This window comes from Hypomesus nipponensis, chromosome 23 (assembly GCF_054491055.1).
Source record: "Hypomesus nipponensis isolate SF chromosome 23, ASM5449105v1, whole genome shotgun sequence".
Classification (NCBI taxonomy): Eukaryota; Metazoa; Chordata; class Actinopteri; order Osmeriformes; family Osmeridae; genus Hypomesus; species Hypomesus nipponensis.
The window spans coordinates 4,838,179-4,861,213 of record NC_140383.1 but is presented as its reverse complement, the minus strand read 5'-3'; the positions used below and the strand labels follow the sequence as shown (position 1 = coordinate 4,861,213).

Sequence of the window (23,035 nt, the reverse complement as noted above, 5' to 3'; positions counted from 1 at the left end):
GGACAGGAAGCTGAGGGTGAAAAACAGGAAGCTGAGGGTGGAGGACAGGAAGCTGAGGGTGGAGGAAAGGAAGCTGAGGGTGGAGGACAGGAAGCTGAGGGTGGAGGACAGGAAGCTGAGGGTGGAGGAAAGGAAGCCCAGGGACACACCCACACAGGGACACCGAGGTGTGAAAACTGGGACTTGACCTGTCCTGTTTCCATAACCTGGTAGTGAAACCTGCCAGTCTCTTATCTGTATGAAGAAGAGTAGCTGAAACAGTGTGGGGGTGGGGTGGGTGAGGTCATGCTACTCTGTTGACCTTGCTAAATTGACTGCTTAAGATTCCAGCAGTGAACATCTCATTGTACTCCCCCCCCCCACTCCTCCCCCACTAGACAGTCAGTCACCTGTAATTACAGAAGCAGCCAGTGAACCATACCCAGGTAGATAATAATACCGTCTTTAACTGGCAGGCCTTATGTTTCCTTGAAAGTCGACTGTGATTACAGAAATAACTCACGGCTGTGAAGTCAATCCTTCTTTATTGTACAAAAATATAATAATACATTTAGGCTATCATTCAGAACATACTGCATACTGTACAGTTCACTGAACAAAATGACATAAAATGACAGCAATCCAAGTTCCGAGTTGGGTTCCATTTAAGTTTCTGTTTCACAGACAATGGTAAAAGCGAGAATAATAATAATATTTCAAGTGTACCTTACAGACTAGACACAATCAGGCTACACTTGTCATGCGGAACTGTTGAAAGGTCTTAAGGTTTTAAAACAGTTTCAATGCCAGTGTCTCTACGTTCAACTTTAGTGGGGGCCAGAGATGCCCACAAGCACACAGAAGGCTATTAGGAGTTTAAAGTGCAAAACCACAAACAAACCAATCATGAGAAGAACCACCTGAGAAAGACATCCGAGCACAACCTGGCATGAAATAGAAATCTGCACAAGTGATAATGCTACTTTTACCCATTTAGTAATTAAGGATAACAAGACCTCAAGTTTCTCTCCAAGCTTTTGGTATTTTTGGTCTAGGCACTGAGCCGTTTGCCAGTCTGACTTGATGATCCATAAGTTCTCGTTGAGCCTTAATGCAAAGTTACACTTAACATGATGAACTGATCTAATGTGTTCATTTTAGCATACACTTTAACCCAAACAGATAGATACAAGCTAGATACAATTGAACCTGTGATCGATTGATGCACTACCATAGAGCAATACCTACTGTCTCCCCTACTTCAGGTCCAGGTATTGAGGCAAGACATTGTTCCAGAACTGCTGGGAGTCAGGTGAGCCATTGGCCTGATTCTTCCCAGCAGCCCTCTGCTTGGTCTGGGCAGCCGGCTGGTGCCTCTCCCTTTGCTGCTCCCCTCTCCTGCCGGATGGAGCAGGTTTGGGAGGCACAGTCTGTTTGGCTTTCTTTGTCTCTTTGGATTTGACTTCCTCTTCTTCCTCCTCTTCTTCCTCTTCACCCTCATCCTCATCCTCACCCTCATCCTCACCCTCATCCTCATCCTCCCCCTCCTCTTCTTCACCTTCCTCCTCCTCTTCTCCCTTCTCGCTTTCCTTGCCCCCCTCCTCTCCCTGTTCTTCTACCTTGCCCACTCTTTCTTTCTTACTTTCTTCCTCCTCTCCTTCTTCACCCTCCTCTTCCCCTTCCTCCACTTCCTCTCCATCTTCTTCAGTCTCCTTTGCCTCTTCCTCTTCACCTGTTTCTTCCTCTATCTCTGTCTCTCTTTCTACTTGACTTCTTGTTCTTGTACCTGTCTTTTCCCTCTCCTCCTCTGTTTCCTCTCGCTCTTCCTCTCCTCCCTCCTCTTCTTCTCCTGCTTCATCTTCCTCCTCAACCATTCCCTTATTGTCTGCCTTCTCTGCCTCCTCCTCCTTTCCCTCCTCCTCCTCTCCTTGCTCCTCCTCGTTCCCTTGATCCTGTTCACTCTCCCCCTCTTCCCCACCTTCCTCCTCCTCTTCCTCCTCTTCAGCTTCAGCTTCTTCTTCATTATTTTCATCTTCCTCTTCCTCAGCTGCCCCTTCATCCTGTTCAGTTTCCTCCTTCTCCTCTGCCTCCTCCTCCTCCTCCGCTTCCTCCTCCTCTGCCTCCTCCTCCTGTGCCTCCTTCCCCTCCTCCTCTTTCTCACTAGAATCCTCCTCGTCTACCTCCTGCTCCTCATCTTCACTGTCTTCTTTCTCCCCTCCTTCCTCCTCAGCCTCACTCTCTCCTTCTCCCTCCTCAGCCTCACTCTCTCCTTCTCCCTCCTCAGCCTCACTCTCTCCTTCTCCCTCCCCCTCTCCTTCCTCCAGCCCAGACTCTGTAGCATTATCCTCTTCGCTCTCTCCTTCTGCTTGTTCATTGTCCTCCTGCTCCGATCCCTCGCTCTTACCCTCCACTTCACTCCCTGATTCTTCGTCGCTTTCCTCCTTCTCTTCTTCATCTTCATTTACTTCACCCTCCCCCTCCTCTTTGTGTCCTTCAGTCTCTACATCGCTTTCTCCTTCTTCCTCGTCCTCCTCTTCCGCTGCCACAGAAACACTCTCTTCCTCTCCTTCCTCACTTTCCTGACTCTCCTCTTCCTCCTCCTCTTCCCCTTCTCCTGCCCCACTTTCCTCACTTTTATCCTCTGCCTCTCCCTCCCCACTTTCCCCGCTGTCTTCTTTGTCCTCCCCTTCCTGACTCTCCTCACTTTTCTCCTCTTCCTCTCCCTCTTTTGCCTCTACCTCACTCTCCTCTGCCTCTTCTTCATCACTCTCCTCGCTTTTCTCCTCTGCCTCTGCCTCCTTCTCCTCCTCACTCTCCTCCTCTGCCTCTTCTTCGTCACTCTCCTTGCTTTTCTCTTCTGCCTCACTCTCTTCTGCCTCACTTTTCTCTTCTGCCACACTCTCCTCCTCTGCTTCTTCTGCCTCACTCTCCTCGCTTTTCTCCTCTGCCTCACTCTCTTCTGCCTCTGCCTCACTCTCATTCTCTGCTTCTTCTGCCTCACTCTCCTCTGCCTCACTTTTCTCCTCTGCCTCTGCCTCACTATCCTCATCTGCCTCACTCTTCTCCCCTGACTCACTCTTCTCCTCTGACTCACTCTTCTCCTCTGACTCACTCTTCTCCTCTGACTCTTCTGCCTCACTCTCACTTTTCTCCTCCCCGTCACTTTCATCACTCTTCTCTTCCTCCTCCCCTCTCTCACTCTCCTCCTCACTCTTCTCTCCTTCCTCCTCCCCTTCTCCCACATCACTGTCCTCACTCTCCTCTCCACCCTCCTCGCTGCTTGTCTGACTATCACTATCCTTTTCTCCATCTTCCTCCTCACTTTTCTTCGATTCACTCTCTTCCTCAGCCTCTTCACCATCACTTATCTTTTCGCTTTCCTCAACCTCACTCTCTGCCTGCTCCCCTCCCCCCCCACTGTCACTCTCATCCTGGCTGTCATTCTCTGTTCCTCCTCCCTCCCTCTGGTTGGCCTCTCCCTCCCCCTGCTCCTCATTACCACTCTCCCTGCTCCTGTCGTCCTCCTCTCCCTGCTCGCTGCCACTCTCCTGTTTATAAAAACCCTCCATTTCTTCTCTTTTCTGTGATTGGTCCTGAGAAGTGCCACTGGCGGCCCTCTGATCTGAGGAAGAGGAAGAGGAGGAAGGCTGTGTGATGGCGCTCTGCTTAGTGATCCTCTCCGTCCTGCTTAATCTCCTTGGCGGAGTAGAGGTGGCCGTGTCACTGCCTGACTGAAAGTCCCTCACGCTCGTCGCTACCTCACCGAGGACCCCCATAGCTGCCCCGGCCACCCCCATGGCTGCCCCGGCCACCCCCATGGCAGGAAGCAGGGAGGCTGCGGCACTGAAAACTCCAGCCCCGCTGGGCTCACTCTCCTGGGCAGTGGCCATGTTTGAAGCTGCTGCTGTTCCTGGGGGTGGCGACCCAGCCTTGGTTCCGATCCCTAGCTCCTGGGAGGTGAATTGGAAGCTGGTTGGAGAGGATGCCTGTGGTGGCAGGGAGGCTTCCAGGGGTTTGGTGCTGCCGACGGTGATCACATCCGTTCTCCTAGTGCCCTGTGAGGTGGAGGGAGCCGCTGTGGAGGCTGGTTCAGGGTTACTACTCACCACCTGTATGGGCTGGTTCCTGAACTGAGAGGGCTGGCTGGAGACCACTGCGATGGGTTTGCTTTTCATAGGAGCTCGCTTTGAATCGGTCAGCTTGGGTTCAGTCTCCTTAAGGGGTAATTGTTTGGCTTCCAACGGCAGAGTATTGTCCTTGAGGGGGGTGCCGAGTTTTTGTGTTGGTTTGCCCTTTACTTTCTCTGGCATTTGCTTCTCATCTTCCCCTGTTGTTGTTCCGGAAGCTTCTGACTGGCTATTCTTGTCCTCTATATTTTTCTTCTCCTCCTCCTTTGATCCCAGTTTTTTTCCTTTCATCAGAGTTCTAACAGGCTTCTGCTTGTCACCGCTGCCCTTGGGGTTTTCCTTTTCTACAGTTTTGCTTTTTAATTTCACAGGAATAGAAGTTTTCTTAGACAGCTTAGCCTGACCTTTGACAGGAGTGGATTTGACCTCTTGGGTTTGACCTTTAACCTTGACGGGGGTGGATGAGAGTGTTAATGGACTTTTTGCTTTTGAGTTAGTTTTACCCGTTACGGATTTGACTTCCGACTGTTTATTTTGACCTTTGAGGACTTCTTGTTGCTTACTTTGAACCTTGACCGGGCTGGATTTGACCCCAGTGATTTTACCCTGGACTTTGGACTTGGCATCTTTGGAAGTAACCTTGACCGGCTCATCACCTTTGACCTTGCCTTTGACCTTCACAGGTGTGGATAAGAAATCCTCTGCAGTCTGACCTCTCACCTTCACTGGCGATTTTGGAGGTTGAATTGTTTGAGGGCTGCTCTTTTCTGTTTTGGGGTCAGATCTCACTTTCTCATGCTCCTTGTTTGGCTGGCCTCGTGTGGACATAGACTTCACGTCTGTGCCTGTCTTCACCGTAGCCGTTAAGCTCTGTATTGGGATATTGGATTTTGCTTCAGGTACTTTTAGTTGACCACGTGTTGGAGTGTTAGGCATGGACACAGGCAGCTTCATGCGTTTTGTTTCAGAAACCTTTGGCTGCGTTTTGGAGGGTGTCCCTGGCCACAGCTCACCTTTACTGCCTCCAAGATTGCTATCCTGATTACTGATGTTAGCTTGAACTTTGATTTTAGCTCGCTTCGTTGTCGTGGTGACAGTCTGCTCGACATCGGATGCGCTGTGGGGGCTTTTGACACGTTTGCTCTGCGGGGGCGGGCCTTCAGCTTCTATGGACTGCAGACTGGAGCCAATCAGGAGCTCCGTGGGTAGGGCCTTCCTCGTAGGCAGCCCTGCCCACCCACCGGACTGAGCATGCTCAGAAACCATCTCTGTCTCTTTCACAGCTCTCCTCAAGGCCCTTCCTCTCTTCCTCTGGAGAAAGAGAGAGAGATGCGGGGAGTAAGAGAGAAGGGAGGTGAGAGTGACAGATAGAGGCAGAGAGGTGGAAAGAAAGACAGAATCATGAATGGTAGGAGGGAAAAGGGAGAGCAAGAGACCGTCCTTACCTGTCCTTGTTAGCCATACACCAACATACCTTCTCCATCTGTCCCTCAGGCACGGTGCCAGTCTCATCACCTGAACCCCGGCTCGTCTCCGATGCCTGCCACACAAACAGAGGACAAACTCTCGTTTGCCGTCTAAATCCAAACCAGGAGCACTTAAGTCTGTGTTTTCTAACCCTGCCTCCTCTTTCATCTCTTACTGAGCATGTTTGATGCAATAGGCTTCATGATTAAAGGACCCGATTACGCTTGACTCCAGAAATAGAGTCAACATTATCCTTTTCCGCCGTGAAGAGATGACGAATCTCTTCCGCGTCGACGGCGCGCGAAGCCGTAGGTGGTCTTTGTGATCGTCATCGCAGAACGAGAAGCAAAAGGTTAAGGGGAGGAGCTGAGACACCCGGTGATGACATCACGCCAAGGTTCTTATTTGATCACCCTGCTGAATATGCAGATCTTGCTTCTTGACTATGCTGATCTGTCTTAATGTGAGGGTAATGAGGCGTGATGTAAAACCGGCCTGACTCATTCATCGTCACGGCAACCTTTTTACCAGGCATTAGCACATGCACATTCATTAAAAATGTGCCAAACGTATTCTCTCATAATCCATCATGCATTATACCTCTCTGGCTCCTGGATAACCCCCAAGCCCCTTATTTTGTTTTCATCTTTACTCTCTTTGTCTCACACACAAGAGGACAAACACACACACAAACACACACACACGACAAACAACCTCTCGCTCATCATGGCCATGGAAACATGGCGGACATAAAGGTTTCGACATCCCTGCCACGTCTATAAGCCAGCAGAGTGTGTACGTGTGCGTGCACGTTTGTGTGTACAGAGGTTAAACTCAAACACATTTGTTTATTGGCAGCAGGACTCTACAGTGCTGGATGTGCCTTGAGGAGATGAATAACACACTGTGAGGACACAAGGGTGACACAGATATAAAGACAGACAGACTGGCTCGGCACAATTAATAATTGATGGTTCAACATTTCTTTCCCAGTGTTCCACTGAATGGAAAAAAAAAAAAACCCCACCAAGCAACGAAGAACACACGCACACACACTCATTCACTGCAGCATGCTGAGCAGTGCATATTTTCCTGGAAGAATCAGAGAGCTTGTCGTTTCCTGCCCTGGAGCACACACATCCCAGACCATAGCAGACGACCACAGAAAGAACAACAAACTAAGTAACAGACCAGACCAAAGTAATGGATCACAAGTTTCCCCGTGTTACCCAAGCACACCCCACATCCTAATCTTCCATGCTCAGTACTCACCAGGTTGAGTAATCTATCACTGTCGTCAGTGCTGTTGTCTTCCAAGGCCTTGATGACCACGGTCCTCTTAGGGGACTGCCTAGCAGTGATGGACTTCCCTGTAAACCGACACAGATGCAACCATGCAGGATTAGAATGTTCCATCCAGAGTCTTTCAGTTGCTGCTAAAGCTCTGAGGGAAGGAAGCCTTGTCTGGGCTAGTCTGCTGGTTGGCCATGGGGCCTCCCAGGTTTCTGTGAGAGACGTACCCTTCAGAGTAGGACCCTGCTGCTCTGCTCTGGAGCCGGAGATGCCTTGAGAAGCAGTCTTGGTTGGTTTCTTCTCATTCGTTTGTTTATAAGAGGGAGTTCTGGGGGAGGGGGACAGTAAATGATCCGGTGTGTTCTTGAGAGGTGATGAGGGGCTAGCGGGCTCTTTCGATGCAGAGATGGGCTTCCTCTTTGGGATGGACCTGGGTAAGGGTGAGGGTCTGGCTGAGTCTGGCCAGGGGAACTGTGTGGACGATGCTGCACTGCGAGGAGATTTGGGGGAGGGGGAGGGTGTTGGACTTGAGGGCTTAGAGTGGGTTTTGGAGGGCGGGGTAGAAGGGTCTTTTTGGTTTATCTTCAGGGGGAGGATGTTTCTGGACAGAGTGGTATTGAGAAAGGCAGACGTCAGAGGTGGAAGGTTCCGGAACATTTGACCGAACTGGTCTGCAGAGCCCTCCTGGACAAACAGAACACCTTCGTTAACATTACTGGACAGTGAAAGGCTGACTATCTTTGATATATATACCTCTAATGACTGAATATCTTACATTCAACATGGCTAGATTGTCGTTATATATCTATCAGATGAGAACGATGTGATTCTAGATGACGTAGATGAGGAGGCGAGAATGAAAGTCATCGGAGGACAGAAAGATTAAGGGATACTGCCCCCTTGTGGATAACAATAATCACTACAGCTAGAACGTCACTGTTTCCTATTATTGTCTCTCCCAACGAGTTGTGAAGACAGCTGTCAGCATCAGCTTTGGTTGAAAAGGAATTAATCTATGTATTAATCTGTGCGAATTAATTAATCTCACCCTCTCCCTGCGCCGTGCCCTGGCCGAGGGGTTTGAGCATGCGGGGACCGTGGGAGGGGCGGGGCTGAAGGAGACCTCCGTCAGCAGCAGATGGTTGTAGCTCACCTCCACCAGGTTCTCCATAAGGTCCTCTATAACATCATCACTATCCTCCACCAACACAACTTCCTGGTTTTCGGGCGTTCTGGGCGTGGCTAGCACCAGCATGTGACAGCTGCCGCAGGCTACCTGGAAACACACACATGCATACATAAATACACAGGAAAACAAAGGCACTCATTGTGAATGACCCGAGAAATATAGAAACACTTCATCACATGGACTTACTGATTGGACGAAGTACTTGAGGAAGCGGGGACACAGCGTTGGTTGGAACTGGTTGGTGAAGTTCTCCACCCCCAGGCCCAGTTTCCCATGGCGACCGTTGCCAAAAGTGTACATAAGGCCTTTCTCTGGAACACAGAAGGACGATTTACAGTGCTATAAATACCTACCTCTATATAAGGAAATCAAATCATCTGAGAGATTCTGGCAAGTTTGTGTGTTATTTACATACACACACACACACACACACATACATTTAGCAGATGCTCTTATCCAGAGCGACTTACAGTAAGTACAGGGATATTTTCCCCGAGGCAAGTAGGGTGAAGTGCCTTGACCAAGGACACAACGTAATTTGGCACGACCAACTCATTTGGAACCAACAACCTTCTGATTAATAGCCCGACTCCCTAACCGCTCAGCCCTCTGACCCCCACATACAAAACCCAGTGTGCTGGATACTGTAAGTCGCTCTGGATAAGAGTGTCTTCTATATGACTAAATGGATGCACCTGTGATGATGGCAGTGTGGTGTTCTCCACAGGCCAACAGGCTGACTGAGGTGTTCCTGAAGTGATCCAGGGTGTGGGGAATAAGGGCCTCAAACTGGAAGGTGCCCAGCCCCAGCTGGCCATACTGACCCCGGCCAAACGTGTACACGTCCCCCTCTGATAGAGAGGACAGGGGGGAGAGAGGTCCAGGGGAGAGAGAGGTTCGGGAGAGAGAGAGAGGGAAGGGGGAGAGACAGAAAAATAACGGACTTTGCAAAAATAGACTTTGCTTTCATAATAACATGTTCCTCCTTATTTCACCTCTCAAAGTTGAATGAGCTGTACTTCTCGGAGCCTCTCTCTCTTTTTAACTCCTAAATTAAAATAATTTCTTCCAGAACTGACTCTGTTGAGACGAGACAGTGCAGCATGAAATCTAAGATCCTGATAAATCAAAGGCTAGTAAAGACCTGTGAGCACCACGGTGTGTTCTCCTCCACAAGACACCTGGGTCACCCGGCCCACAATGCCCTTCACCCGCTGAGGGACCCTGTGATTGGTCAGCTGATTAGGGTCAAGGCCAAGCCTTCCGTACCCAATCTCCCCACAGGTGTAGAGGTCTCCATTCACTTGGAGAAACCAAACAACAGCACGTTACCTATGACTTCAAAGCAGGTGAAAAGGTTTTGTGTGTGCGTGTGTGTTTTACCTGTAACAATAGCTAAGTGGTGGGAGCCACAGGATACCCAGGCCACTGGCTGGTCCAGTTCCAGCTTTCTGGGTTCTGACACGTGGTTCTCTTCACCCAAACCAATCTGTCCCACGGAGTTGTCCCCCCACACGAACAACCTCCCATCCTCTAACAGCACACACACACACACACACACACAATAATGACAGAGCAATGACAGACACACACAAACAAAACAAAACCCAACAGCAGTATTAAAACATAAAAACACACAGGACATCTGGAAAGTATAATGAGATTCAATATGACCTGCATGGGGGTGCGCGTTGCCATGCTAACCTGTCAGGGCAGCAGAGGTACTGCATCCTGCTGAGAGCATCCTGATTGGTTTATGGTCACAGAAGGGCTGCAACAGGTGGAAGGACGAGATGTCTCCAAAGTGGCCCAGACCCAACTGTCCTTCCTGGTTGGTCCCAGTACTATATACACCCCCTCGCCCTGGACACACATAAAAGTGTCACAGGGAGTCAGATGGCTGAGCGTTGAGGGAATCGGGCTAGTAATCCGAAGGTTGCCAGAACGATTCCCCGCCATGCCAAATTACATTGGGTCCTTGGGCAAGGCACTTCACCTTACTTGCCTTGGGGGGAATGTCCCTGTATTTACTGTAAGTCGCTCTGGATAAGAGTGTCTGCTAAATGACTAAAAGTAAATGTAGAACAAAGCACATTAAAACACATACACACTCGTCTAGTTTCCCAGTCAGTTTAACCCTGGTCTTGAACTCAGAAGCCATTCTCTTAGTCTAGATAAATTCTCAATCCATCTGAGAATCTGCACCAATATGACACAGCTTTCATTCACACACACTCCAAAGACTAAAATCTTTCATTTGTTATGTAATAAGCTGAGCGGATCTCTTACATGTGCACACGACTGTGTGATCTTTCCCACACGCTGCCAACTTCACCTTTTCAGACCTCAAAGCTGAAAAAAGATGGAGAAAATGTCTGTGTTTAAGGAATGAATGACTGAATGAAAAAACGAATGAAAGAAAAAAAATTAATGAATGAATGAGTGACCTTTGACACTGGTGGGTTTACTAATGTTCGGCTTAGACCCCAGGCCCAGTTGACCCCAGGTGTTGCAACCGAACATGAAGAGCCTGCCATTGCCTACAAACAGCAGAGGAAAACATCACAATGAATGAAATCTGAGATTAAATAAAAAAAGTGTAAACTTTTAATTATAGTCAGGTATGAGAATAGAAGATATGTAAATATCAATTATATATTCTACCACTTGGTTGGCCGAACCAATATTATTTGCTTGCTGCATGGTGGCCCTCTAAATATTCAATAACACTCAAACAATAATGTATTCAGTAAGCACCAGAGATGATAGCAGTGTGTTCTCCCCCGCAGGATATTTGCTGAGGATGGTCATCCTTCAACCAGAATTTACAGGGTGCATTATCAGCAAACTTGCTCTTTCCAAATATGAAGACAGCCCCTGTCTCTGTGGGTAATAAGAATCATAAAGAGAAAACGTTGGTAGTCTCTGACGCAGGCTACATGGTAACTGACAAAATGACTTAAGGCTTTCACTACAGATGGCCTTAGGCAAATCCCAAGACCAACTGCCGGTCAGCTTCCATCCTATTTACGTCTCAGGGAAGACCAGGCCGGCTTTAGCTGATACCATCAAGCATGCACATAAAATCTTCATATCGTATACCAGAGTAATATTCCTTAAATTTTAAGTAGTTTCAGAAGAGGTTTCGTACCTGGAATATCAGTGTCCGTCTGTCCTGTCATCTCCCCGGCCCACTTAACCGGCTCACCGGTGACATATTTCACGAACCATGTCTGTCACCAGGGAGGTTGTCAACTTTTACCGGCGTCGCGACTCATTGGATCCTTCGTTTTGGACATCCGCGTTGGCCAAAGTGATGTCTACACACTCATGGCACTAGGGTTTCCGCTGAGATAGTAACCGGATGTTCCCGGGATATAAAACATGCGGCTGGCGAACCATGTCTGCCACATGCTAGACCACTAGACCAAAGCCCCGCCCATCACAAACAGCTTGATCACTTCAAATTGGTTGGATGACACGCTGACAGCAAAGTAGTCTGTGCTTGTGAGCAATCTGAAAAACGTACTCTTTATTTTGTTACTGGCGTTTTAAGATAGCCTGCCATGTCGTTTAAAGTATTTGCTGTAAATAAGCACATTATATGTAGCCTGAAAACTCTCCAAAACATCCGTGCGAGAAAGTTTAGGTAAGAGAACAATCCAACGTCCACACGTGTGCTCCAGGCGGAGTGTACACATAAACTAGCCTGCTGGTTTTCTAGTTGTCACTAGCTGCTGTAACTGTTTTTCTGATAATTTGCTTGGTGAAATGCTTATATATGCTGTATCGTGCATGGCTTCTCTGTGAGACTTTCTCATGACATGTCAAAGCTTGGTACTGTGTATAATAGAGAGTCTTCTTAATTTTGCAGCATCGGTGCTGCAGTCCTTGGTTCTGTCAATTTAAAGGGTCGCAGTTTCCTGACGTTGAAAGATTTCAGCTCAGATGAGATCAGACACTTGCTATGGGTGTCAAGTGACCTAAAACACAGGATCAAGCATGAAAAACAGGTAAGTACCATGCCCAACGCAAATATATTATTTCAATGATATGCCTCTGACCTGCTTAATCTTGGCTGCAATATTAAATCTCCGTTTGGGTCAATTGAGGTCGCTGGTTGGCTGCAGAAGCTAACTGCCTCTATCTCTTTTTAGTACCTTCCTCTTCTCCAAGGGAAGTCGATTGCTATGATATTTGAGAAGAGGAGCACCAGAACGAGAATGTCTACAGAAACAGGTGCCAGATTAAGTGTCAGGGCCGAGTCTATGTATGGCTCACTGAACTATAATCTTGGTTTGGGTTCATGAGAAATGCTCAAATACGCCATACACTGACTCCATACAGCCCATGGAAAGGTGTATTGGAGGTTTGTGTTCGGACAGATATTTGAGAGAAATGTTAACATGGATTAGGATCTTCAATGGGGTTAGAAACAAACTGAATGGGGTTGGGAGACAGGGCTGCAACAGGACACAATGCAACTGCTGCATGGACAGTCTGTGCTCTCAGCTCTCTGGTCTTCTGCCTTTTTCTATCCACGCTATTCTATTATTTCATCAACTAAGTCTGTCTCTCCAAAAATATCACATAATAATAATTATTATTATATATTAATAAATGCATGCTGAGAAAGCTCTGTGCTGTGTTATGCCTGTTAAAATCCGATTAATACGTACACAAACCACAGAATGAAAATCACATCTGACCAGCAACTGTGTTGTGTTGCATTGTTGTGATGTGTTATGGTGTGTTGTGATGTGTGTTGTGATATGTGATGTGTGTTGTGATGTGTGTTGTGATATGTGATGTGTGTTGTGATGTGTGTTGTGATGTGTGTTGTGATGTGTGTTGTGATGTGTGTTGTGATATGTGATGTGTGTTGTGATGTGTGTTGTGATATGTGATGTGTGTTGTGATGTGTGTTGTGATGTGTGTTGTGATGTGTGTTGTGATGTGTGTTGTGATATGTGATGTGTGTTGTGATGTGTGTTGTGATATGTGATGTGTGTTGTGATGTGTGTTGTGATGTGTGTTGTGATGAGTGTTGTGATGTGTGTTGTGATGTGTGTTGTGATGTGTGTTGTGATATGTGATGTGTGTTGTGATGTGTGTTGTGATATGTGATGTGTGTTGTGATGTGTGTTGTGATGTGTGTTGTGATGTGTGATGTGATGTGTGTTGTGATGTGTGTTGTGATGTGTGTTGTGATGTGTGTTGTGTTGTGATGTGTGTTGTGATGTGTGTTGTGTTGTGATGTGTGTTGTGATGTGTGTTGTGATATGTGATGTGTGTTGTGATGTGTGTTGTGATGTGTTGTGATGTGTGTTGTGATGTGTGTTGTGTGTTGTGATGTGTGTTGTGATGTGTCTGCAGGTTTCGCTCTGCTGGGAGGCCAGCCCTGCTTCCTCACGTCTCAGGACATCCACCTGGGAGTGAATGAGAGCAGCACAGACACGGCCAGGTCAGCCAGGCACAGACACACAGACACCTCCCAGTCAAATCACAGATCAGTTATACAGTACCGTGCTGGGAAGAGATATGCAGCTGTGCTCTGTATTTCAATCCTTCCTGTGTTTGTGTGGATTAGAGTTCTGTCTGGGCTGTGTGATATCGTCCTGGCTCGGGTATACAGCCACGCTACCCTGGAGGAGCTGGCTAAAGAAGCCTCCATCCCCATCATCAACGGCCTCTCGGACCTCTACCACCCCATCCAGATCCTGGCAGACTTTCTCACCCTGCAGGTACAGACACCATCTTCAGGCCTTCTGATCTGGGTACTTTGATCTGGGTACTCAAGACAACCACATCTGTTATTGACTTACGGGAGCTAGGTGAATGGAACACGTTATTTGTGGATCCGTTTTTGAGAATGTATTTGTCAAAAAATATATATTTTTAAAAATTTAATAAATAAATGGAGGAGCTGAAGGTGTGATGCAAGAAGACTATCTGTGCGAGGCTTTCCTGAACAGACACACAAACACTCATTTGTCGTTTTTCAAATAACCTTGTGTGCAGGAGCACTACGGTTATCTGAAAGGGCTCACAGTCAGCTGGATCGGAGATGGCAACAACGTCCTCCACTCCTTCATGATGACCGCTGCCAAGCTCGGCGTCCACCTCAGGATCGCCACACCCAAGGTCTGATCCACGCAGGAGAACATTTCTCATTTTCATATCCACACTTAAATGAGGATATGCCCTTTATAGACCTAGAATAGACCTCTATTTTATATCAGTGAATATGGCAGCTTTTCTGTTCAGGAAGCCTCTTGGTTGGTTAGTATGTCATGACTTTCGATGCTAGTGTTCTGAATTGAAATGCTGATTACTGAGCAGTGAACCTGCGTCTCTCAGGGTTACGAGCCAGACAGCTATGTCATTGAGGAGGCTCAGAGACTCTCCAAACAGGTGAGAAGATATCTCATTTCCAGTTCATTTCCAACGTCGTCCCATGACACTCAAATCAATACAGTGTGGGGAAAAAAAAGATGATTCTAATCACGGTCAAATTGGATTTGTTTTACGCTTATAACCTCTTAGTATTATAAGTAAGCCATTGCACTTACGACATTGCTTTAGCCAACTGCTTACTGTATCGGTCGGCACTGCAATTATCAAACAACACCTGTCTGACTCGCGTGTCTAACATGCTGCCTGTCTCAGCACGGGACCAGGTTCCTGATGACCTCTGACCCCATGGAGGCGGCCCACGGCACCAACGTCCTGGTGACGGACACCTGGGTCAGCATGGGTCAAGAAGAGGAGAAGAAGCGCAGGGTCAAGGATTTCCATGGTTACCAGATCACCATGCAGGTACACGCGTGTGTTTGTGTTGCTTGCGAGTTGTGCTGTTGAAAGTCTGACCACTCGTCTGTGTTCTGGTTGTGTCCGCTACAGACAGGAAGTGTGGCGAGTCCTGACTGGACCTTCCTGCACTGCCTTCCCAGGAAGCAGGAAGAGGTGAACGATCAGGTGTTCTACTGCCCACGCTCCCTGGTCTTTCCTGAGGCAGAGAACAGGAAGTGGACAATCATGGTGAGCACCATAGCTGAAAGAAAGAGGAGAGACTCTAGGGGTTTTCATTTATATATAATCCAGTATATTCAATCAATTTAGTAATCAATCGAGACTCACTCACCATTTTTCTGCAGTTATGCAATTGATAGGTGGGATGAAGGAGAACATATTTAGTGTCCTTAATATCTGTCTTCTCCAGGGTCTGATGGTCTCTCTGCTGACCGACTACGTGCCACAGACGCCTGCACTCAGTTCTTAACATCAGTAGGTTGATGGATTTAACCCACAGCGGAAAACTCTACATGTTCCCATATACATTTAAGACTCTACAGAACATGGTTTTGTGTTGAATACTGTTGAATTAAATTTGTGTTGTTCAAAAGGCCAACTTATGAACAAATAAATGTGCCTTGTCATAATTATGTTGTTCAGTATGGTAACTAAGATGTTTTTTCGTGTAGGATACTTTGCTGTTTTTTGACCAAAAAGAGTGATATCAAAACTAGCTGGGAAGGCTGCCAGAGGCTATAATGAAAAGACTTAGAACGCGAGGGTTCGAGCGCCATCAAGTGGCGGGAAGCTCGATTTTGAACAGTTATTTATGATTGGCTGCGCTCGGTTGACGTAAATATGCGGGAAGCTTTGATCTTCTTTGGTGGTCCATGGTCCTGATTCTGAACCGAGGCATAAACTAATATCGCAGTTGATTTAGCTCAGACACAAGAATAATGAATTAACGTTAAACACTTTTGAATACAGTTCATAAAACACATTAGGTTACTTTCCATGATCAAACACTTCAGAGCGGTGGTGGAAAACAAACTTACGACAAAAACCTGAACTTGGAATATAATTTACAGGGCAATGTTACAGGTCCCTGCTTTCAACAACCATTACAATGTAGTATGCTCAATTATTTTGTCATAGTTCACCCTGAATCACATTAGACCACCCACGGACAGAGGAGGGGGACCAGGGAGCAAGGAGGGAGAAGACGAGAGTTGAAGTGGAGGGTGAGACGGACGCCATGATTGCACCAGAGAGCTGCCCGTATGAATTTCTTAAAGTCAAGGGAAAGGGATGAATGGAGATAGTTTTACGGATTCAACAACTACAGGAAGTTGTTAGATTATTCTAGCGTCTAAGAAGAGGCTGTTTTTACTGTTTGTATGAGATGAAGCACCGCTACTGCATTGTTCTGGAGGTGAGAATTGGACAATGGAGAAAGTTTTCACAGTGCGCTGGTATTTTCCTCAAAATCGGGATTGGGGGGCGCTATGCTGGGCATGGGTTACGGAGAAGATTTTATTGGAAAACTGTCGGAAAACGTAGAAGAATAAATTAATTATTTACTTTTGTTATCACGTTGACAAAATGGATAGTACATTCGTTGTAAGCAAAAGATTAGTCTGCGACCAATGTCGAATTATTGTAAGCAGTCTGAACCAGTGGAGGTAGCTACCACGTTACTACATAGTAGGCTACTTACCACCAAAGGTAGGCTAACCTACATCAGTGTTGATTAAGAAGTTTTTATTCTCTGTTTCTGAACATTAAATGGGCACATTATCCTGAATGTAGACCATCGACGATATAATTGGACAAAACATTGTTATGTTTTTGTTGTTGTTATTTAGCTGCTTTGCTTTAGTTTTAAAACAAATTAAGGTTGATCATTTATAAGCACTATAAAGTAAGTACCCACTATTTTAGTCAATTTGGGCTGCTTGTTGGAAACGCGTGAGTAAAGATACAGCTTGTTTGTAAAACGGTTTATGTCATGCTTCGGGGATGTTTATTAGGCACTTCCGCTAAGTATGTTCACTATGCTATGGGAAGAAAACTGCAATGGTTTTAAACTTAGTAAGATTGTTTTGCGTTTATGAAGTAGTAACCCTGTCCACTCTCTCCTCCCATGGCGTGGTAGTGTTTGTCATGTTTTCAGTTTTTTTTTAACGATAACCGAGCTGTTCCCCAAATCGCGTCAGTGTGCTGTTTTTTTTGTTTTGGCTGGCGCTGCCTCAGCCTCTCATCACTACCGCTGTACTTTCTCTCTCGGTCGGTTGTAGGCCTATTTTAATCCCATCTCCTCTCTCTAGCCTCTCAGTATGCTGCGTCTCAACTGGCCCAGCTCTAGCACCTTACCATGAACTCCAGCCGTAACTGCTCAGTCCAGGACCGTCATGGCGGGGGAGGGACGGTGGTCCTGGAGTCGGTCTTTATCGTCACCATCACTCTCCTGGCCTGCCTGGGGAACCTCCTCATCGTAGCCACCCTCTACCGCAAACCTTACCTTCTCACCCCCAGCAACAAGTTTGTCTTCAGCCTGACCCTGTCCAACCTGCTGTTGACTCTGCTGGTACTGCCCTTCGTGGCGGTGAGTTCGGCGCGGAGGGAGTGGGTGTTCGGAGTGGTGTGGTGCAACTTCACCGCTCTTCTCTACCTACTCATCAGCTCTGCCAGCATGCTGACTCTAGGGGCCATCGCCATTGACAGGTGAGAACTCATGAAGATATATATATAGTGTCCTGATATATATATATATATATATATATATATATATATATATATATATATATATATATATATATATATATATATATATATATATATATATATATATATATATATATATATATATATATACACACAAACACACAGGAGCTTACACTGAAGCATTGTCCTTTCACCTTATTAATGGAGTTGGTTTGCCACCAAGATATTTAGTTAGCCTATACTTAGAATCTCAATTAACATTTGTTTTTGTGGTCAGGAATTAGTTTAATTTTTGTCTTGGAAGGCGTGTTGTCGTCCTCTACACGTGTACATGAGGTCATTTTATGTTTGTAATTACAGTCCACACAAGTAAACCTATCACTCAATCTTCTGTTTTTTCTGGCCTTGGGGACTTACAGAGACCTTCTGGATCCAGAAAATTGCCTTAGCATAAATAGAAAGCACATTATTTATAGAAAGCTATCCAAGTGGTAATTTCAGCTGTACAGTGAATGCTTCTTTTGTGTTTGTCATTAATTGGGGAAACCCTTGTGAGCAGTCACAAGGAGTATGGAAGGGTTCTGGAAAGAGCAGAGTTCTAAACTAGCTATTTAATGTAGCCATGGCTCTGACTGTTAACGCATTCATCATTTTTACTTATTTTACCGCTGAAGTGCCTCTTGGTCAATGTCAATGCTATCAGTGGCTTTATTCTACTGCCCAGGAAAGCCACTACTGTTGACTTCATTATCACTGAAGTGGTGCAGAAGAGGCTTGGAGCAAGCCTGCTTCATGAGGTTTATTCATACCCAGTTGGAAATAATTAGATTTTGTTGTATCAAACAGCTCATTATTCGAATCATGTGTACTAGATTGGGGTTGGAAGGATAAATAAGAGGATGGTTGATCTCTGGTAACACGGCTGGCCAGCCCTGAATGTGAGGATCTGCCAAGGACATTTTTTACACTCAATGTCAATATAGACTCAGTGTAACAGACTCATATTTAGCCTAGACGAAGTCCTTGTTATTAGTCTAAGATTAGGCCTAATCCTACGACAGTTTATTTTGGCATTTGCTTCCACCTTTTTCTTTAGTCAGAATCAATACGAGAAAAAGAGAAAACCTCTCCTGCACGGCTGTCTCCAGTCATATCAATGGTTGTCCTGCGAAGGTAGCCTTTGAACGCATGTATCTCTCTTCCCCGCAGGTACTATGCTGTGCTCTACCCCATGATTTACCCCATGAAGATTACAGGGAACAGGGCCACGGTGGTTATTGCCTACGTCTGGCTGCACTCCCTGGTGGGCTGCCTGCCCCCTCTCTTTGGCTGGTCCTCCTTCGAGTTCGACTGCTTCAAGTGGACCTGCGTGGCAGCCTGGCACCGCGAGCCAGGCTACTCAGCCTTCTGGGTCACCTGGTGCAGCCTCCCGCCCCTCCTCGCCATGCTAGTCTGCTACGGCGTCATCTTCCGCGTGGCGCGCCTCAAGGCCCGCAAGGTGCATTGTGGGACGGTGGTGGTGTCCCAGGAGGATTCGGGGAACGGCCAGAAGAACGGGCGTAAGAACTCCGCCACCTCCACCTCGTCCAATGGGAGCAGGAGAAGCCTGGTGTATGCAGGAAGCCAGTGTAAAGCCTTTGTGACCATCTTGGTGGTGGTGGGCACCTTCCTGGTGACCTGGGGGCCCTACGTGTGTGTGGTGTGCACAGAGGCGATGTGGGGACAGGGGAGCGTGTCCCCTGGGGTGGAGACCCTGGTGGCCTGGCTGTCGTTCTGCAGCTCGGTGTGTCACCCCCTCATCTACGGACTGTGGAATAAGACTGTGAGGAAGGAGCTGCTGGGCATGTGCTTTGGAGACCGCTACTACAGGGAGTCGTTCGCTACGCGACACAGGACCTCCCGCCTGTTCAGCATCTCCAACAGGCTCACAGGTACTCGTGGAGAGAGGGGTTGCTGGTTCGGTTGGGGGTTCTGGGGGTTGGGGGTCCTGGGGGGTTGAGGATAGGGGTGAGGTTGAGGTACTGGGGGGATTGGGGGTACTGGTAGCTGGGTCTTAGTAATGGAAAAGCAGAATGTCACCCCCTTGATGTCTCGCAGAGCCTAAAAGACTAGTATTGCTGTATTTAATGTAAGACTAACATATCATGTAGGGAATGTATTTTTATTTGTGAAGATTAGAATGAATGTAGGCTGTAGGTATTGCATGGTGTTATTTGTTTATGATTGTTTTACGTCCCACTCCCTTGAGTGACTGTTGTTGTGGTGGTGATATGGCTGACCAGTGTTGTGTACCCCGCAGACCTGGGCATGTCCCCCCACCTGACAGCCATGCTGGTGGGAGGTGGCCAGCTGGTGGCCCCCGGGAGCAGCACTGGAGACACCGGCTTCAGTTTCACTCAGGACTCATGTAAGTGTTACACAGACAGGAAGTTCCTGTCTCATTTGTTTCCTTGTTTGGTTTGTTGGTCCCATTAGTTTTGCTCTCGCTCCATCACTGTTCCCTGTAATGTGTTCCACAGTCTTATACACCAGTCTGTCAGTGATAAGGCTATAGAGATGAACTGATACGTTGGAGGTGAACATTCCTCTCTCTTACCGATGGCCTTACATGCTTAGTCACGTTCCCTCATCCCAACAGGCGAAGTCCGTGGTGAATATCTACTAGGTATTAGTCCACAGGTGTTAAACATTTCCAGGAATTTCTGGAATATCATGTCAATCTCCAGTGTGCTATCCAGTCAGGGGATTAGTTTGTCTGATGTGGAGGCCAGCCCTCCCAGATTCCAGTTCCGTGGCTCATGTCTGGCAGAGCGTGTGCAGTCATGTGGAAGACGGTCACGGGACCATGATGTCAGAGACACTGCCCCTCACTGGCCTAGAAATCACACATGTCCTCATCACCCTCCCTGCACCCTCTCACTGTCTGCATTGAGGTCAGGGGCCTGACCGCAGAGCGTTAAAAACAGTTGCTTATTTACTTATTGGAATGCACTAACAAGCTGGAACTAATCGGTGCATTCCGTTAGGTTTGGGTCTTTGTTCAGCCTGTGTGAGAGTGTGCTGGTTGTGGAACTCCTGGGTTTACCAGCTGTCATCCTGGGATCTGCCTCCTCTCCTCCAGGTACAGATGTGATGCTCCTTGATAACTTCTCTACCGACGGCACCTCCCACTCCAATCACCACGGCAACTTGTCCGGGAAGAGGCGGAGCTCGGTAACCTTTGAAGACCAGGTGGAGCCGCATTCCAAAGGTACCTGACCTTTCTCACCTGGGAGAGAGAGGGAGAGAGAGAGGGAGAGAGAGACAGAGACAGAGAGAGAGACAGAGAGAGAGACTGAGATAATGAGAAGGAGAGAGAGGGACACAGAGAGAGAGTGATACTAGGGGGAAGTGAGAAAACACTGAACCTGAGAGAGATGAAGAGGGTGGGAGGACAGAAGAAAGAGGGAAGTTGTTTGGTCATTGACTAATAAGGGCCAATTCCAACTGTATCCAGTCCCCCGATTTCTGTGAAGCTGTGTTGTTTACTGGGCTGGATCCAAGAACAGGACTGGAATTACCAGATGGACAGTTCTGTTAACAGTGTCTGTTCCTCTTTTCTAGTTACTGATAGAGGGGATTTCTGTGTATTCTGTTATTAAGGTGTGAAATGCACTGTTAAACTGAGCATGTCACAGGTAAATACAACTCTTGGAGTGGAGGCCAACAGCCATAAAATGGTGTCAAAACAATGAGCTTGGTAAATAAACCATTGTCAGTTCATTTTCACAGCTATGTGAAAGATTGCAGGGATAAGAATTGCCTGACAATGTTTGCCACCACTTTATGTCATCAGGTGGCCAGGAATTCTATACACTTAACAAGACGTGTTGGTTTTGTTTGCCTCCAAAAACAATAGTGAGCAACATTATCCCTTTAGCGACTCGTACACTCAACCCCTTGTGCTCGTTAATATTCCTACATTCCAGTGCTGTTCTCCCTCATCCGTCGATTGGTCAACTCACACAACCTTTGTCCTTCCTCAGCTGACCTGGTCCAGGTCCAGGCTGAGATCCACAAGTCCCTGGACACCTTCGCCTCCTGCCTGGCCCAGGCCATCGAGAGCGACGCCAGGCTCACCCTCTTTGGAGGGGAGACCCTCCTGCCCGCCGGGCTGTTTGCGGCGGCAGCTAGGGCAGCGCCAAGGGGCCCACGTTACCTGGACGGCCAGAGACTGAGGCTTGAGAGCATCGATGAGGGGATCGTGAAAGACGACCGAGAGGAAGGAGAAGAAGAGGAGGATGTGGAGGAGCTGTCGGCCTGAAACGCAAAACAGACCTCTCTGACGTCATACCGTTGGGCATTGTTTAAACATTGTGCAAACACGTAAAAGTTTACAAGAAAACGTCAACTTTGTGTGTATGAGGTATTTCATAGTGTGTTTTTACTTGCAAAACAGACGCTCAGTGCCATGGTTAGTTGTCAGTCCCTAGCCATTCCCTGACATGGTTTCGCCAATGAGTTTATGAATGTTTTATTTTTTTTCCTCTCTCATAGAAGTAGGTTGTCAGCAAGCGGTACATTAAAGACCAGATTTGGGCACAGATTATCCCTAGCCTAAGACTAAGAGACACGTTATTGGCAAAAGTTCTAGTCTAGTGTTAATCTGTGTCTGGAAATGGCTCTAAAAAGATTATAGTGTGTTGGACATAGTGTATGCCATATATTGAGTGCCTTGCCAGTAATTATAATCGACATAGGCTACACCTCATATTGAAATAGGAAGCCTTTACTACTGTATATGGAATGGTTCACCTTGTGTATTCTTACAGGAAATGTAACGGCAACCGTTTATTCTCAGGGTCCCCTCAGAGAAAACTGTCAACTAAACGAGTTTTGCCAGACTCTTAGACCAGTTGTAGTTGATAGTTTGTCATTTGCATGTTGTTAATCACTTATTTGAAGGACATGGAGGGGAGGGGGGGGGGACACTCAGAATAATTTGTTGCCAAGTTTAGAAACTTTGTTTTAGTCCTCTTATTCCTTAGTTAATTTCCATGACATTGCCGGCTCATGGTGAGTTCCATAATGCAGTGTGAATCAGGTGACAGGAATACCGATTGACAGCAACACGTAACTAGCAGCCCCTACATACAAGGGTTTACAGATGCATGTTTGTTGATAGTAAAGCAAGTGATTCAGCAAACCATCAACAACCTCTGTAAACCCCCTTATCAGGGTAGGGGAACTCTCCATCTGAAACTACCACTTTCAGTTTCTGTTGTCACTGGTTGTGTGTAATGCATTTGGAACGCCCTCAGGACCAATAGGATGGGTCCCTACTTTTCACATGTGAAGACATGCCCTTGACTAGACCTCCTTATGATTGCACTTGATACACACCCGGAGCATGAACCCCTGTCCTCTGGTGCCTCGAGCGGAGACCGGGAAGGTCACCTCACCAGGACTCAGCAAGGGTCCT

At 47.1% G+C, this 23,035-nt stretch overlaps 3 protein-coding genes across 4 annotated transcripts; 2 read left to right on the top strand and 1 right to left on the bottom strand.

Annotated features, from left to right (window-relative positions):
• Positions 1–527: 527 nt before the first annotated feature.
• rpgra (retinitis pigmentosa GTPase regulator a) lies at positions 528–11,423 on the bottom strand. The gene is made up of 15 exons (XM_084688458.1): positions 11,207–11,423; positions 10,813–10,938; positions 10,503–10,595; positions 10,345–10,407; positions 9,760–9,918; positions 9,439–9,588; positions 9,200–9,358; positions 8,751–8,906; positions 8,242–8,366; positions 7,915–8,142; positions 7,094–7,550; positions 6,846–6,943; positions 5,581–5,646; positions 3,477–5,417; positions 528–3,377 (listed from the first exon to the last, which is right to left on the bottom strand). The coding sequence occupies exons 1-15, from the start codon at positions 11,235–11,237 to the stop codon at positions 1,236–1,238; spliced, it is 5,994 nt and encodes a 1,997-aa protein (XP_084544584.1). The 5' UTR covers positions 11,238–11,423; the 3' UTR covers positions 528–1,235.
• A 130-nt stretch (positions 11,424–11,553) lies between these two features.
• On the top strand, positions 11,554–15,497 carry otc (ornithine transcarbamylase). Its single transcript, XM_084689171.1, has 10 exons — positions 11,554–11,704; positions 11,930–12,068; positions 12,213–12,294; positions 13,432–13,519; positions 13,646–13,799; positions 14,077–14,199; positions 14,416–14,469; positions 14,725–14,874; positions 14,959–15,096; positions 15,278–15,497. Exons 1-10 carry the CDS (start codon positions 11,622–11,624, stop codon positions 15,335–15,337), a joined length of 1,071 nt encoding a protein of 356 aa, XP_084545297.1. The 5' UTR covers positions 11,554–11,621; the 3' UTR covers positions 15,338–15,497.
• A 573-nt stretch (positions 15,498–16,070) lies between these two features.
• gpr161b (G protein-coupled receptor 161b) lies at positions 16,071–22,271 on the top strand. 2 transcript variants are annotated; one of them, XM_084688652.1, is made up of 6 exons: positions 16,071–16,282; positions 17,178–17,574; positions 18,784–19,505; positions 19,874–19,981; positions 20,696–20,824; positions 21,600–22,271. In XM_084688652.1, exons 2-6 carry the CDS (start codon positions 17,225–17,227, stop codon positions 21,875–21,877), a joined length of 1,587 nt encoding a protein of 528 aa, XP_084544778.1. In that variant the 5' UTR covers positions 16,071–16,282; positions 17,178–17,224; the 3' UTR covers positions 21,878–22,271. The 2 variants fall into 2 exon arrangements, with proteins under 2 accessions (XP_084544778.1, XP_084544779.1); XM_084688653.1 differs by lacking the exon at positions 16,071–16,282 and adding an exon at positions 16,432–16,575.
• The last annotated feature ends 764 nt before the right edge of the window (positions 22,272–23,035 follow it).